This window comes from Sparus aurata, chromosome 22 (genome assembly GCF_900880675.1).
Source record: "Sparus aurata chromosome 22, fSpaAur1.1, whole genome shotgun sequence".
Classification (NCBI taxonomy): Eukaryota; Metazoa; Chordata; class Actinopteri; order Spariformes; family Sparidae; genus Sparus; species Sparus aurata.
In genome coordinates, this window is record NC_044208.1 from 5,869,993 (window position 1) to 5,885,577 (window position 15,585).

A 15,585-nucleotide genomic window follows, 5' to 3' on the forward strand; every position below is an offset into this window, starting at 1 on the left:
TTTCATCCATGACTGACCTTTATCTTTGCAGGCTAAGGTAATCCATCGGCTACACTATAGCTCCTTCCCTGTTCCCGCCGGCTGTTGTGGGTCTAAGTAAAACACACTATGCGCGCGAATCAAGGAGAGAAAGTATGATATCGTGTAACAAAATGTAAAAAAAAACACGCATTCTCACTCCGAACTTCTCAAAAACAGCCGCTTGCTCAGTGACCCTTGAGCTTCAGACTATCTTCAGACGGTCTACTACAATAATAGATTTGCAACATCCAGTTACACTGGCTAAATAAAGCGTATACATTTCACACATCGTAACTTTTGGACTGTTCGTGTTGTGAAGTGAGTGTGGTTCGCTTACGTTTAGACACAAAAACGCCTTTACTACGATAAGGCACACGTAACTACTTAGTTAGGTTTAGGAAAACATTACATTTAATGTGACTTAAGTTACCCCACATGCCCCCTGTGGAGTCTTTTCTTGAGGGGCACTTTCACAGATGACACTAGTAGGGCATCTGCATGCGTAAAACTTAGAAGCGTGAGGCTTCTGACCGTCACAAAAGGGCTGGAAAGTAAAACATAAAAACAAAGAAATAAACGTAATTTGATTAAAGCCTGAAGCTTAATGAAACAACTCAAACAGTCTTTGAGTCTTGGGTCAGGTATTAGGACTTAAGATGCAGACATAGTCCAAATGCAGATGCAGAAAACAGACGCATTTGAGTTTAAACTGAGTGTACGTTGGATGTTTGCATGAGATAGGATACGTGTTTACACAATACACATTTACATTCCGTAATTCTTGTTCTTGTTTCTACACATTTCGAAACAAACCTTTTTTTTTTTAATTAAAAGCTAAAGTAATCGCATGTGGCGAAGCTTTTTGCAAGCTTATCCCCCTAAAAAAACGCTTTTTACGGTGTCTTTGCGTCCTTTCGTTCAAGAATTGTAAAGAGAATTTATTAAAACGGACACTTAATGTCCAGTTTTAATCATTATCCTGCCTTCATATCAAAACATACCAAACTCAGATCTCTGATTGATCAGGCAGACGTGACTCCTTGTTTGAAAAAGTCAACGTCACCATAGCTCCACGGCAGCCTTCGTGCCCTGAGACCAGCACAAAGTCTCTGTGCTGGAGCCTCGTCTGACTCACCGAGGATGATGGCACGCTGAGCTCCAGCAGCTTCCGAGCCAACTCTTCAACACATCACTGGGATAACAAAAGGACACCTCCACCATGTCCCTGAGGGAGATCCTGCCTGGCACAGAAACAGCCCTCCATCCTTGACACTTCACTTGTGATGACAATAAAACGTCCCTTTTTAATCAAAATAAGTGTGTTTGAGTGATGTCGTTCGTTTAGAACGTTGCTAACTGAACCCATGTGGCCAGATTAACTGTGTTCCCTGTCTCTTTGTTCATTCAAGCCATGTCATTGACAGTCAACAGACAAGAGGCAGTTGACTGGGTGTACAACGGGGGTAAACAATAGACCGCTGGGCGCCCTTTCTTTCTCCATCCTTCCACTGGGGACTCTTTTGTGCCGCCAACACACAGATGGACGAACGACAGGCCGATAAGATGTTAAATCTGAAGTGAAAATGGGGAGCAAGTCTGGACTTTATCTAACGGTGACATTTATTTTGGGATACTTGATTTTGAAGTTCAGCCTGGGACGGAAACAAAAACAGGCACTGTCCCTTTAAATGGAGAACCTGCTGGAGGACTCCTTAGAATAAAGACTGAGAGCAGGCAGGGAGGTGATGAAATGATGATGGACTCACCACTGCGGACACACACATGGCAGGCATCGTCCTGGTTCACGAAACACGAATGAGGCTCGGGCACACGTCCGAGTTGTCCGCTGGAGAAACACTTGTCATCTCTAGATGTTTGTCATCCTCCTCCTCCTGGGCTCACTGGAGGAGAGAAAGCTGAGCCGGGCTCTGGAGCAGCGACACTCTCAACTGCAGTGTTTTATAGTCCGTGTCTCCAGGTGGACCGGCTTGAGATAGTACGGGATCAGGGCTTGGTTCAGAAAGAACGCTGTGGTAATTCCCATAGCGATGATGGATGAGGGCCACGCCGGGATCGCTGCCTCGCCCCGTCCAGGCTGTGCAGTGCGGCTCTGCCTCAGCGCTGCAGAGCGCTACGGACACTGCCGCGGTGACGTAGACGCCGAGGGGGCGGGGTTGGCGATGCGTCGCAGCCAATCGCAGCGCCCGAAAAGCCGTACACGTGTGTTGAGTCCAGTCTGTGTGGAGAGAGGGGATGTGTCCTGCAGGTGAACCCAGGTCCAGGCCCGGACATGTCGCCGGTGTGCTGCGAGACTTATATCATAGCTCGACTACCCGGTGACACCCTGGACACCCCAACACTGTGAGCGCCTTTTAACTAGGAGAGCACATGCTGCTGTGAATGCTAGATTCTGAAAAGCTTTAGACGCCAATCACTTATTAAAGGAGCACTCTGTAGTTTTGTTGACGAAACGTTAATGAGAAGAGAAAGATTATCATTGGCTGTTTTTTTTTTTCTTCTCCTGCCTGAACACACTAAATAAACAAACTGTCTTTGCTTTCACGATAGAATAAACAAACTGACCTTAAAGGACAACACAGTTTATGCTGTTTAACTTTGTTTACATGTGGCGGACCCTGCCACCTTTCTTTCCTCAAACAGTGCTCCTCAGAGAACAGCTTGTTTATTCACTTGTGGAAAAACGTTTGTGTTTTTACCTCATGAATAGTGTGAGTCTGAATTTCTTCTCCAAAACTACACAGTGCCCCTTTACACACGTGGAATATGTTTGTTTTGGTTTACTTATTTATTTGATTTTTTTAAAATATGCATCATGAGCATTATAGATAAACTGTCTCAGCTAAATGAATAGTCTGACAGACGTGTGTCTAAAACAGTGCTGTAGCCTATCACCAGTCATTCCATGTGTATGGTGCATGTTTCTAAAGCAACAACATGTTGGAATATGGTCATTTTACTGTAGTGTTTTCATCAGTTTTATATTTTGTGTTGACAAAACTAATACAACTAGCGTACACCTTCAGCACCATCCAATAATCTGTTTACTGAGTTACTATCTAAAGAAACAGTTCACCAAAAAAAGAAAATTCAGTCGTTGCCTACTCGTGCCAGGTGCTAGGTTTTGTAGTCCAAAGAGCTTTTCTAGAGGTTCACAGCAAATCCGCGTTGCCGCTTTCACTTAAACACCTGAAGTAGCTGGGGACTTGTTATATACGATAAAATAAGATGAATAAAAAAATAAAATAGCGCAGCGTTTTATGAACTACAAAACTTCCCGTGAGTTTCCATCGGCATTGGGGGAGGGGGGTTAGGAGATACGGACTGAATGTTCATTCTCGGGTGTACTGTTTCTTTAACTTCCCGTATTAAGACCAGTCTTCTGTTTGAGTGATCTAAAAGGAGCAGTTTCTAAACCTGTCGTTTTAGGTTTCAATACTGCTTTTTTCTCTGTACGAATTGTGCCAAAACGTTTCTGCCTCTGTGTTGCACGCTGGACCGGCAGTTGTTGGAAATCAGTTCACCTTCTTTCTGCAAATAGAACAGGATTCCAGTGAAGTCTTATTCTGCAGTCTATTCATAATGGAACACGGTTAGGCTTTCCAGTCACCCTTTCTCAGTGGAGGGGCCAACCAGTGTTTGTAGTTAATTCAGTGTGTCAGCGTGTTTCATTTAAATAAACTAAACGTGAGCACAGATAGACAAGCTGATGGTGTCGTCACATTGTGCAATCCAAGTCTGGAGTGCCCATTTAAATTCAGCAAACTGAGGATGGTAAGTAAGGGCTTTCTGAGACACAGGCGACCGTGTGGTTCGGGTCTTGAAACAGCGTTGGCGAGAGAGTTTCAGACATGGCCATTTTCACAGTCTTATGTACTTGGTTGACCAGGCTGACACTTTAATCTCACTGTGTTAATGTTCTGCAAACTAAAGCTTTAGTTGGTGATCACACAAACACAACTCATAAACATGTGATTTTATCAACTGCACCACCACTTTTGTCTTAAAGCATCTGTCCTATCAACATGTGGAAGGCATCTTCTACACAGGCAGTACCAAAAGACGTGAGAGGGATCACCTCCGGCCCTCGATTTATAAACACAGGCTCACACCGCTCAGCCACAACATTAAGACCACTGACAGGTGATGTAAATAACATTGATCATCTCATCACAATGCGATGTTCTGCTGGTAAACCATGGCTGCTGGCATTCATGTGAATTAGGAACAGCTCGAGGAACACAATCAAGGGCCCAAGGTGTTGACCGGGGCCTCCAAATTCCCCAGATCCCAGTCTGACCAAGCATCTGTAAGACATGCTGGAGCAGGTCGGATCCATGGAGGCCCCGCCCCTCAACATACAGGACCCAGAGGATCCACTATGCTGTGCCCTGGTGCCAGACACCACAGGACTTCCTCAGAGGTCTACAGTATTGTCTTGACAGGTCAGAGCTGTTTTTGCTGACCAAGGGAAACATTCACAATATTAGGCAGGTGGTCACAATGTTATGCCTGGTCGGTGTAAATCTTGGTCTTAATGAGGACATAGATTTATGTCTACTACTACTGTTTCCGTAAAGGCTTCCCTCCTCCTTTTTTTGCAGCCTTTTTAAGGTAATGTATTATTTATCTTTTTTGCATTTTGTTGGCATGTTTACTTTTTATGGCTTATCATCTCTTGTTGTTTCATTGCTTCATTGACTTGAATTTGTTTCGCCTGAGTCATGTGGATGCCTCTTATTGGCTGAGGTCACTACAGAGGTGGGGCCCTGATGGTTTTGAGTTATTGGCATTTTAACGATTTTGCTGCTACAATTAAGGTGTTTAATATTTCCGTCCTCGTCTGCTGATATATCCTATGTGCGTGAGTTGCTTTTGAAATAACCTTTTTCTCCCATTTTCCAAGAGCGCCCAACACAACCTTTTGCCACCATTATGGTTAATAAAGCAACCAGTCGTCTCCTCTTATTTCAAACTTATAAAACTGCTGAACTCTCACATTAAACAACGATCCACTTCTCACTCGCAGCCATGTGATTGGTCCAGGTTGCTATTGGACTAGTCTTTCATCACATCCACCACTGTCCCATATGTGTCAGTGGGGCAAACATGGAGGCTTGAGCAGCTTGGGTTATCTGTTCGCAGCAGTCAACCTGTCATCCATCCAGTTACCATCCTGCTGCCGAGATATCCAGACACAACGCGTAAAGTGCGTTGGCCCGCCGGCCGGGCCGTTAGTAAACAGTCTGCATACGCACAAGCTGGCGAGCTTATAGCCTCAGATGTTGCTGCAAATAGCAGCCATCTGCCCTGCACGTGGAGCGGAAGTGAGTGGACAGGGAGCAGCGAGGGGGGGGGGGGAAGAGGGGGAAGAGATAAAGGGATGAAACGGGCCTGCTTTGCTTTTGCTGCCGGGGGAAGAGCTGAGAATAAGTGGGTCAGTGACTCAGTCAGATGATGGGAGACGCAGGGAAAATCCACGCAAAGTTAAGAATGAAAGCAATCCTCTTGGATACCAGGCCCTGGTATAGGACAGACAGAAAGAGCGACCTCAGAGAGCAGGATCAGAGTGATGTGTTGCACACACGCCCTGACTAACGCTGCTGCTCACTCATGCTGCAGCAGAGCTGACGTTCAGTGGGCCACACAGCCTGTAGGCCCACACATATCCTCAGACTGCAGTTACTAGGTGAAGCTGCCTTATATAGAGCACAAGTAAAAACAGCCTATTATGGGCCAAACGACGTGGGTTTGAGTAAGTGTGTGTACACTGAACTGGTAAGAAAGAATGTTTGCATTTGCCCATGCTTTCACACACACATACACACACACACACACACACACACACACACACACGCTCAACGCATGCATGCAACCATCTCCCATCAACACCCACCAACAGCAGCCCACCCTGCACACAAACATGTCGCTTTGTTAATCACAGGTGTAGTCATCCTTTCTAAAGGATAATTCTGCGTTATTACAGCTCGGGTTTTATATTTTCAGTCTTGGCGACATTGGTATAAAGAATGTAAAGGAGGCATGGCATATATACTTAAGGTTGTAAACAAACACCCAGGTTAGTCAAACAAACACAGGCAAATAGTGAAATTGTAACCCCAAATCTAATCTACTGTACTCGTACTGTTGTTGTGTACACGCAGTTTTGCTCTGCTGTAAATGGATGGTGTGAGTTTTGTTTTTTTTTCCTCCAGTGAAGTTGGTTTAGACAGCCTGGCTAAGATAAGACAGAAGTTGTGTTTATAATCTGTCTATTAATGCTGTGTTTCTTGCTCTGCCCTTCTTTGTTGTTCTGTGTTCCCAGATCTCAGCAAGCATGGCAAGCGCAAAGTGGTCATAACTATAGAATATCTCGTTAAAAATCAACAGATTGTTAATAAATAGCATTTTTGACATGATGATGTCTTTGTATTATACTGCAGAAATATCTACTGAAGTTAGCATGCTTTCAAGCTAGCCCTGACCCGTCCAGGACCAAAAAGCTATGAATAGAAGAGCCAAATTTTAATAAACCAGAGATCTCTATCCATTACCATGCACAATGACAAGCGTCTCTACCTTTAGAATCAGAAATTATTCAAGTGCCCTTCCCCTTAAAAAATGGGTTTTACATATTGTCGCTTCACTTTAAAGGTACAGTTCACCCTAAAATCAAACCTCTTATCTGTAGTGCCATTTATCCATCCAGCTGAGTTTTGGCGATATTGGCCACAGAGATGTCTGCCTTCTCTCCATTAAATGGACTTAGTTGGCACTTGGCTTGTTACGCTCAAAGCACCAAAAAATACATTTGAAAAACTCAACAGTGATGTCTCTCCAGAAATCACGACCTGCTTACTCCAGGTGATCCACAGACCTTGTTTCGAGCAGTTCCATGAAACTGTTTTCTTTCTATTGAACTACGCCCTCCAGTCGTATCACTGCACAGGAGAGGGTAGCTAACTAAACTAGCAAATGTTAAAGCTATGCTATCTGCGCTAGCTCAAATACTCTGGTCTGCGCAGCACGCTGCCAGATTGTTTCCACTCGACGACGTGAGCCAGTGCCATCCCGAGCTCCAGCTCCACAGCTCCACAGCTCCACAGCCACCAGCCATCTGAGCCTCAGTCTTCCTGCACCGTGAGCTGTCCTCTACCACCCCGCCAGCAATCTAAATGATTATTGATATTTACAGTAGTTTGGGAAAATAAATCTAAAAACAAACTCAAAGCTATTAATGAGTACAATTTTAATGAGATAAAGATACAAACTTTTTTTTTGTCATTTTATTTGACTTAAAAATCTGAGGAGGTGATCTTTACAATGGACAGAAATGTCTGTCAGCAGCACCCCATGTTCGGCACGGTTTAACTTGCTTTTCATTCTGGTGTATTTGGGATGAAAGGATCATTTCTTAGACCGAGAGAGAAGGGGAGGGAGGGAGACAGACTCTGTCTGATACTGATACTGCTGGTGTGGCTTGCTGCTTTAAAATGCTTATTTAATGGTATTTACTACTGCGGCTGAAACTACCATCATCCTGTTAGCATTTTGTTTTAGAATGTCACACCTTTGATGCCTGAGATGAGACAGCAAATGAACTTGGGAGCATGTTTTGACCCTGTCCTTCATACAGTTTCAACTCTTCAACAATCAGCGCACGTATGCGTGTACATTTTGGTTCTGGAGGACGAAAAAAGCAAACAGCTGAGAGGTGCTCGCTATGGTTATATACATTATTCATCTCCACAGCACGTCTCCGTTGGGGGTCTGCTGTAATCACACGGCTCAGTCTGCTCTGTTGTGGAAATGTGACTTCATTGTTTCTGCCATTACAGGCCTGAGGCACAAGCCTCTGTGCCAGGAACCTGCTGGTGTGTTTGCATTGAGGAGGATTGATGCCTCCACTGTGATTAAGACTCCCACATTTCTTTCTGCCTCTTTAAACCTACCGGTCCTTAACACTCACAATTTCAATACACATGTATAGTTATATGTTGATTGATGCTGTAAGTCTTGTCTAACTTGTCTCGCTCAGTCTAAATCTCCACTCCATAAAAGCTCCATTGTTTAATATTCTTAATAAACGAACGTTTCATTGCACCCTCTACACAATAATGTGGCCAAATGTTCATTTTAGCACTGCCTGAATTCAGAGCTTCCACCCATGGTGCCCGTGAAGAGGTTCAGGTGTGGTCTCAATGCTTTGATGACTTGTAGTAAATACTCGAGTCCCTCGGGCAACCAAAGTAAAGCTCCTCAATGCAAATCTGTTGCCGGTTTAAGGCGTCAGCAGCAGCTGTCAAGTGGAGTCTCCTGGTAACAGACCAAACTCCAACCCAAGTGTCCAACACATAAGGGCCTAAAGGTGTCGTAAGGGAGACAATAACACCCACAAGAGGTAGATTGTAAAGTACATCCCTCTGAGTTGATTTGAACGCTTGCAATTGAAACAAAATAGTTATTCATTACATAGACAAACACACTTCACAGTGAGTCAGTGGGTGGCACAGTTTCCCCGCTTTAAGAGGTAGCTCCAAATGTTAGCTTTGGACAGACTTGTGTCAACAAGTGGGAGAACACTTATTTATTATATGCAGCACCAGGTGGCACATGGAACACTTCTGAGAAGTGGTGGATAAGAATAGATTCTGACTGTTAGATCACCTGTAGCAACGCATATCTCACTGTTTGCAACTGAGGGATGTAATCAATGCAGTGCCAAACTAAATCATCACGTATACCATGTAGAAGTTTATGTAAACATTTACAGTGGATTTTTTTTCTTTGACTCGTTTTTCCTGAGGATACAGTACTATTACAGATTTTCAGGGATTTCGTTGTGACCCTTAGAAAGGTGTCAGAATAACAGGGAGAGAGGACTTGTTGCTCAAGTTGATATTTTGTCAAAGCTTTACCAGAGTTAGCCTGACCTCTGCTGGACAAACTTCAGTACAACTCAAATATGGTCCCAGACGCTCCCTAGTTCCTGCTTCATTAAAAAAACATATATCAATAAACAAGATGATGTGAGTAATAGCCTATATACTCTGCATCCCATTTGATTAGATCTTTTGTAATGATATGATTACACAAAACAGTAAATACCACACACTGAAATCAAAAGCAAAGTTTCCACCAAGGTATACTGCCTACTGTCGTGTTGTGTGGTATCTTCTCGACATGAATGTAGTTGCCTGTTACAAAAAGGACTTGGTTATTAATTGGTACTACTTACAACTTATTCCAATTCGGAATGCAACATACATTTTCTAATGTGCAACAGACTGAACCTGAGGGATGCTGACATCCTTTTCCAGCAGGACTAGTAGCTGGAATGCTGACCATGGTATCACAGTGCTACAGATGAGCCGAAGGCCGCTGTCAAAGCAATCATGGCATCTGTAACACGTGAGCAGAGCCACAGGCTGATCGCCTCCATGCCACGCCGCACTGATGCAGTAATTCAGGAGGCCAGACCAAGATTTGAGTGCATAAATGAACACACTTTTCAGAAGGTCAACATTTCTGCATCATAAATCTTTGTTTTGATTGGTCTTATGTAATATTCTAATATTCTGAAACGCTACATTTTTTGAAAAGTTTACCTTTTTGAATACAGTCACGGAAAAAGATAAACTCTTTTCCATGAAACTCTATTTGTTTGAGATACACCTGTTGTATGCAGGCTTATATGTGAGCTGACACATTGTTTGCACTTTCACATTTTAACCACAAGGTGGCTGCCGAGCACAGAGTGAAGCCGTGCTTTGTGGAGCCACAGGTGTTTTTTGAGCCTCACAGTTACTGAAGAGGATGCAGTGAGAGGAGACTGCATACATTTAAACCTTCGTCATCATCCGTTTACTATAATAATAATAATATATTTAATTTGTAAAGCACTTTACATTTAGATAAATCTCAAAGTGCTACAGTTTACTGTCCGTTATCTGAGTCTGCCTTTGTTTTTTCAGACAGTCACAGGACAGTTAAGTGCAAAATCCAAATTGATATTGGAGGACCTGGGAGCAGCTCGTCTTCACTGCTGGGCACTGAGCATCTTCACGTGTTGGTGCAACTTGCTCTTTTTCCAGGCTCCAGAGCTTTGTACACACAAGCTGCTGCTGCTGCTATAAAGCAACATCTTGATTACTTAGAAGAACTGCTCTTTTGAAACCCTAAAATAAATAATCAGTCATTAATTATTGAATATTTCTGACTGTGTGCAGTCACAATCACCCAGCTGCCATCTGTTAAAAGACACAGAGGTTTCCACTGGTGTACCAGCAGACTACAGAGGAGCTTCATTCCTCAGGCTGTGACACTCCTGAACTCATCCTCAGAAAATCCACTATATTTTTAAATTCACACTTTTTATGACAGTAGCAGTGTCGTGTGTAACCCTGCGTTGTAGAATGACACTCAAATGCACCATGGATGTTATTGACATGTATTTAATTAGAGACCTAACCCCAACTGACTGAGCTCTTCTTTTAAGAAACTTCAGGGAGCTATGTACATAACTGCAGACACATACAATAAAGCATTACTGAGGAGTTCCTCTCTTATAAATGACTACTGAATCAACATTGATGTTTGTTGGCTTTTTATATGAGAACGTTCCTATTATCTTTACAATTAACACTAAACTACATACATTGTTTTAGTTTATTTACGGGATCATCATGCAGTACCTAGTCTTCATATCATGTAGAATTTTTTCAGGTTCAGTTGACATCCCGTGCTCAGATTAAAGGACTGTCTGGGTTATTTTTATGCAGTGAGTTGGGATTATTCATTAGAAGCATGCCAATGGAACACTCTCCCAGATTTAGTGCCAAGTAACTTCAGTTCTTTCCACCAAAGCTCCAAGATATTCTCAAGAAATGATTCCGAAAATACCGACCCAGAAGATCAAGTTTAACTGTATACTTGATGCTAACTTGTTAAGAAAATCCTTCACATCCACTCTCATCTTACACTTTCCATATTACCTGAAATGTATTGATTGATCAAAGGGAATGAGCCTCTGGTGATGTCCAAACTTTATGAATAAATGCAGAGATGAAGATAACAAGTGGGTTGCCAAAACAGAGAGCACAGATGTTTGAATGAATGAGAGTAAATAATAACCGCTCTGGTTCCCATAATCCACTTGGACGGCCAGGCTTCCACTGCATGTTATTCAAATCTGCTTGGTGTATTTGTATTGGTGTGTGTGTGTGTGTGTGTGTGTGTGTGTGTGTGTGTGTGGTCAAACACATTTGCATAGCATTTTTTGAAAGATTGTTGACATTTTGATTGTAAACGGATCCTGTCAGGATGAATTCGCCCTCAACTACTTCCTTCTTTAACAGTTCACTCTCGGGCCATAGGGAGAAAAAAAAATGGGCAATTGACGGCAGGCGACTGCACAATGACGCCAAAGCAGAGAGGGCCTGATCACAGCGGCAACATATTAGATATTGTGTGCATGTGATTTACAAATCTAATAACATTCCAATAACTAAATCTTGCCATTTAAAACTAGAAATCCTTCTCCTTTTAGTTCCCTTAGAGCAAAAAACTCATTGGTGAAGCAAGGGCTAAGGGCTAATCTACATGTTGAACATGGAAGAGTCACATTGAAAATGTCATGTTTATTAGTGAACAGGGTCTGAACACAACTCCTGACGTTATGTTTACCTTTCTAAAAATGAATATGCTTTTAGTACCAGAATCCTTTCAGTCTGAAAATCAGTGTTGTCTGACATTGTTCTATGGTTTGTCAGACACACATTCTCCCACAGGCCCGGCCCCGTGTTTGTTTCATGTGTTCACGTCGTCTCCTGTCCAGCAATCACATTGTTTTTGGGGTGTGGCGTGAATGTTTGACATAGCATGTTGTCACTCAACAGATGAGACGGAGGATCCTATTGTGCCCTTTGATGCCAAACCATTTATGACACTGCCAGAACGCATCCCATCAAAATGGTTTGAAATGAGACACACGTCCCTCTCTGTGTTTAATCCTGATACCAATCCTGTTTGATGGAAATGAAAGGGGAGGGGAGGAGGGAGGAGGGAGGGAGTTAAATTAGAAGAGCAGAGGATATTTTGTGGTCAAGCAACTGAGATTATTTTCAGGGTCAACTGACCACTGAAATAACCCCAAACACTATGATGCTGCCGGAATTAAAAACGTGTGTGTTTTCTTTGTCTACCATTGGCTTTTGACACGTGAGAACATATAAGGTAAGTCTGTGACTGTATAACAGCTTTAGTTCTCACCCTGACCCACAAACCACTACAGACAGCCTGCATTACAATATGTGAACCATACGCACTCCCTTTTCATACAAAATAGCACTGTCTTATTATGTTATAGTGTATGTATATTATGCATACTGCACATTTTTATTTTTTTTTTTAGATTTTTTTTGGCATAGACACCTTTATTAGCAGTAGACAGAGAGGAAACATGGGAGAGAGAGGGGGATGTGGCATGCAGCAAAGGACCTCCGGGCGGAATCGAACCGGGGTCGGCTGTGTTTATGGCATGCGTTCTAACCACTCGACCACCTGCGCGCCACATACTGCACATTTATTACAGGACTGGGCAGTATATCAGTATTATATCTTTATCATTCTTAGATTTTAGATCTCACTATATGGTGATTTGACAGGTGTTGTGTTTTCCTGGTTGTAAAGGCTTCATTACAGTCAAGTCTTTTTAATCAAAACCTTCACTTTGTCATTATTTAGTAAAAGTACCAATTCTAATGCCTGCCTCGATATTGAGGTATTTGGTCAAAAATGTCCCGTCCATTGTCTGGTTCAAGCATTTCTGAAGTGCTTCTGAGGAGATTTCAAAATAACAAGGCTTATATCTTGTATAATGATATAGCCTAAAAACATACTGATAATATTTGAAGGCCATATTGCCCAGCTCTAAAAAAATATATACAAAACAATGTATAGTTAATCTGCTTTTATGTTTGTTCATGCTATGTAGTAGAATATAGTTTACACATCATGGTAACAGGAGCTGAACTGTTAGATTTCTTTTGCACAAACATTTCCACAATTCACGTGTGCAGTCTAAGACGTTGTCGCGCGTTATTTGATTACATTTGTTTAGACATTAAACAAAAAAAGCTACACGTTCTCAACCATTGAGGTTGATCTAACACCTGTATCTGGTTTAACATACCATATAATTTTTCTATTAAAGGAGCACTCTGTAGTTTTGGTGAAGAAATATCAATGAGAAGAAAAAGATGTTCATTGGCTGTTTTATTTCTGTCTATACACACTAAATAAACACTTTCTGACCTTAAAGGACAACACAATTTATACTGTTTTACTTCGTTAATATGTGGCGGACCCTGCCACCTTTTATAGCTTCAAACAGTGTTCTGGGACCTTGTTTTCCTCTGAGAATGGCTGCTTTACTTGTGGAAAAGTTTGCATCATTGCCTCGTTAATGCTAATGTCCAGAACCACACAGTGCTCCTTTAAGGCGCACTGCTCTGGTGCACGTTAAATGCTACTTCGACTTTTGGGGTTTTCATTGTGTTCACTTTTCATCTGTTAACTTGTCATTTCTACATGTTGATGTGCATTTAGGGATCACGTCCTACAGGCTTCATTCAGTGGCAACGCAGACTTGCGGGGAAGGGAAGGCCCTTTATCAGTTCATGAGTGCTGTGAGGAGCCTGTGTGTACGCTAGGCTGCTGTATTTCTTTTCATTTCACACTCCCGTACAGTTCCTGACAGCCTCGGGATGAGCGGATCACAGCAGTGGTGGGTGTGAAGTGAGCGTCTCCCGGGCTCACACAGGCGCGCACCCGTACAGCAGTTACTGTACTTGCTGAGTGGGCTGTTAATACCGGGGTGGGGGGGAGATCAACATTCCATTAAACATTCCTCTCGCGGGACTGTCCGGCCTGAAACATCGCGTAGTTTGCCCCTATACTGTAATTTGGTGGCAGGCAGGCAGGCAGCAGCAACCCGTGGAGGCAAGTCCAAGAAAGGTGGAGACTCCTGGTCAACTTCCTGCACAATAATCTTGAAGCACCACCGAGAGAGAACTCGGGAGGCTGCTGCTGCTGCTGCTGCTGGTGCTGCTGGGGAAACGGGCGAATGGATATACGGCCCACTTGACTTCTTTTTCTCGGCAGTGAATCGACAAGAAAATCACTTTGTGGTGAATTATCCGCACCTACCTGGCTGGTAGCTAGCTAGCAGTGAGGCTGCTGGAGAAGAGATTCCCGACGTTTGATAGCGAGGCGGTGCGAAGGACAGGAATGGGTGAGTTTTCCATGATGTGGCGCTTGTGTTGTGTTAATATGTTCACTGCTCCTTATTTTCGACCGTACTCGCAAAGCAAGCCGAACACGCCTCGGGCATTAGACCAAGTGTCAGTGGCATAAATCCACGTTATCGTCATTTTGCCAGAAGGGAGTTAAAGTTAGCAAGCCAGTTAGCTAGCTGGTTAGCCTAGCCAGCTAGCCGTTCGGTTAACTGGATAACGCCACCTCCATCCTTGGATTTGGCTGCAGTTGGAGCTAATGTTAACACGAGCTACCTCTCCAAGCTGATGTCAACACGGCCTCTGCAAAACCACTTAGGATCATGGCACTGCTGTGCTCACTTGAAATTCCCAGTTTATTCACGTCACTGTAATGAAAAGTTGGGACTCTGCAGTAACTCCACAGACAGGGAGCATCTGTTTCAAAGTTAGCTTATTTTGATTGGATGGGTGAATTTCCCCGTTTGAATACTGCTTTAGGTTTGATCTAAGGAAAAGTACAATATTATAGTTCACACTGTGTGTCGTCAAACAGCCGACATTCTTTTGATGACAGTGACTATTTTACTGTAAGCTCCCACACCCAGAGACATGCTCTACTGTACTTGTCTCCACTCAACACTGGACCAGGTTTAGGGCTTGCCCAACTTGAAATCAAAGAGTTTAAAGTTATCTTTGAGTTTAAAAACAGACACAAGGCGTGGGTGAAGGTTGCTCATGCAGAGCAGTTGTTGTGATGATCATGCTGACTGAATGCAAAGGAAAAATTCTGCACAACTCCTCTGTCATGAAGCCAGCTTACTGCATCTCGCTTCATGTGCAGTCGGTGGTTTGTGTGGTTGTGTGCAGGAGGACTGTGCTATGTTGTCAAACAGGTTTTGAGCTCAGCTCCGCGTAGACTTCAGACGTGTAATGTAGCAGACTGTGGTTTTACATATGGAGTCAAGAGAACTGCTTCAAGCGTAACTGCTTTGCTTACACTTAGGGTTAAATGCTGCAGTGATGCACCTCAGTGAGAATCCCAGAGACACAGGAAACTAACCACTGTACTTAAATTGCGGAGTAACAATAACAGTGCAGACGGAAATCAGACAACAAGCAGAGAGTCCCAGGAGGAAGATAATCTCTCTCTTGGACTTTTATAACATGTGACCATGGCTCTGTCTTGGAATACAGTGAAGCAGGTGCCTGAAAGGACACTCAAAAATGAAATCACCTCATTATATACGCAGCCTCATGCCGATGGAAAGTC

At 43.2% G+C, this 15,585-nt stretch overlaps 2 protein-coding genes across 2 annotated transcripts in view; one reads left to right on the forward strand and one right to left on the reverse strand.

Annotated features, from left to right (window-relative positions):
• The window catches only part of tnfrsf21 (tumor necrosis factor receptor superfamily, member 21), a 51,645-nt gene extending 49,477 nt beyond the window's left edge, over positions 1–2,168 (reverse strand). The window contains exon 1 of the mRNA XM_030405971.1: positions 1,788–2,168. Coding sequence (XP_030261831.1) covers positions 1,788–1,814 — 27 coding nt within the window. The 5' untranslated portion in view covers positions 1,815–2,168. The remainder of the gene's footprint in view (positions 1–1,787) is intronic.
• Positions 2,169–13,848: 11,680 nt separating this feature from the next.
• cd2ap (CD2-associated protein) overlaps positions 13,849–15,585 on the forward strand; it is a 72,078-nt gene continuing 70,341 nt past the window's right edge. The window contains exon 1 of the mRNA XM_030405486.1: positions 13,849–14,332. Coding sequence (XP_030261346.1) covers positions 14,329–14,332 — 4 coding nt within the window. The 5' untranslated portion in view covers positions 13,849–14,328. The remainder of the gene's footprint in view (positions 14,333–15,585) is intronic.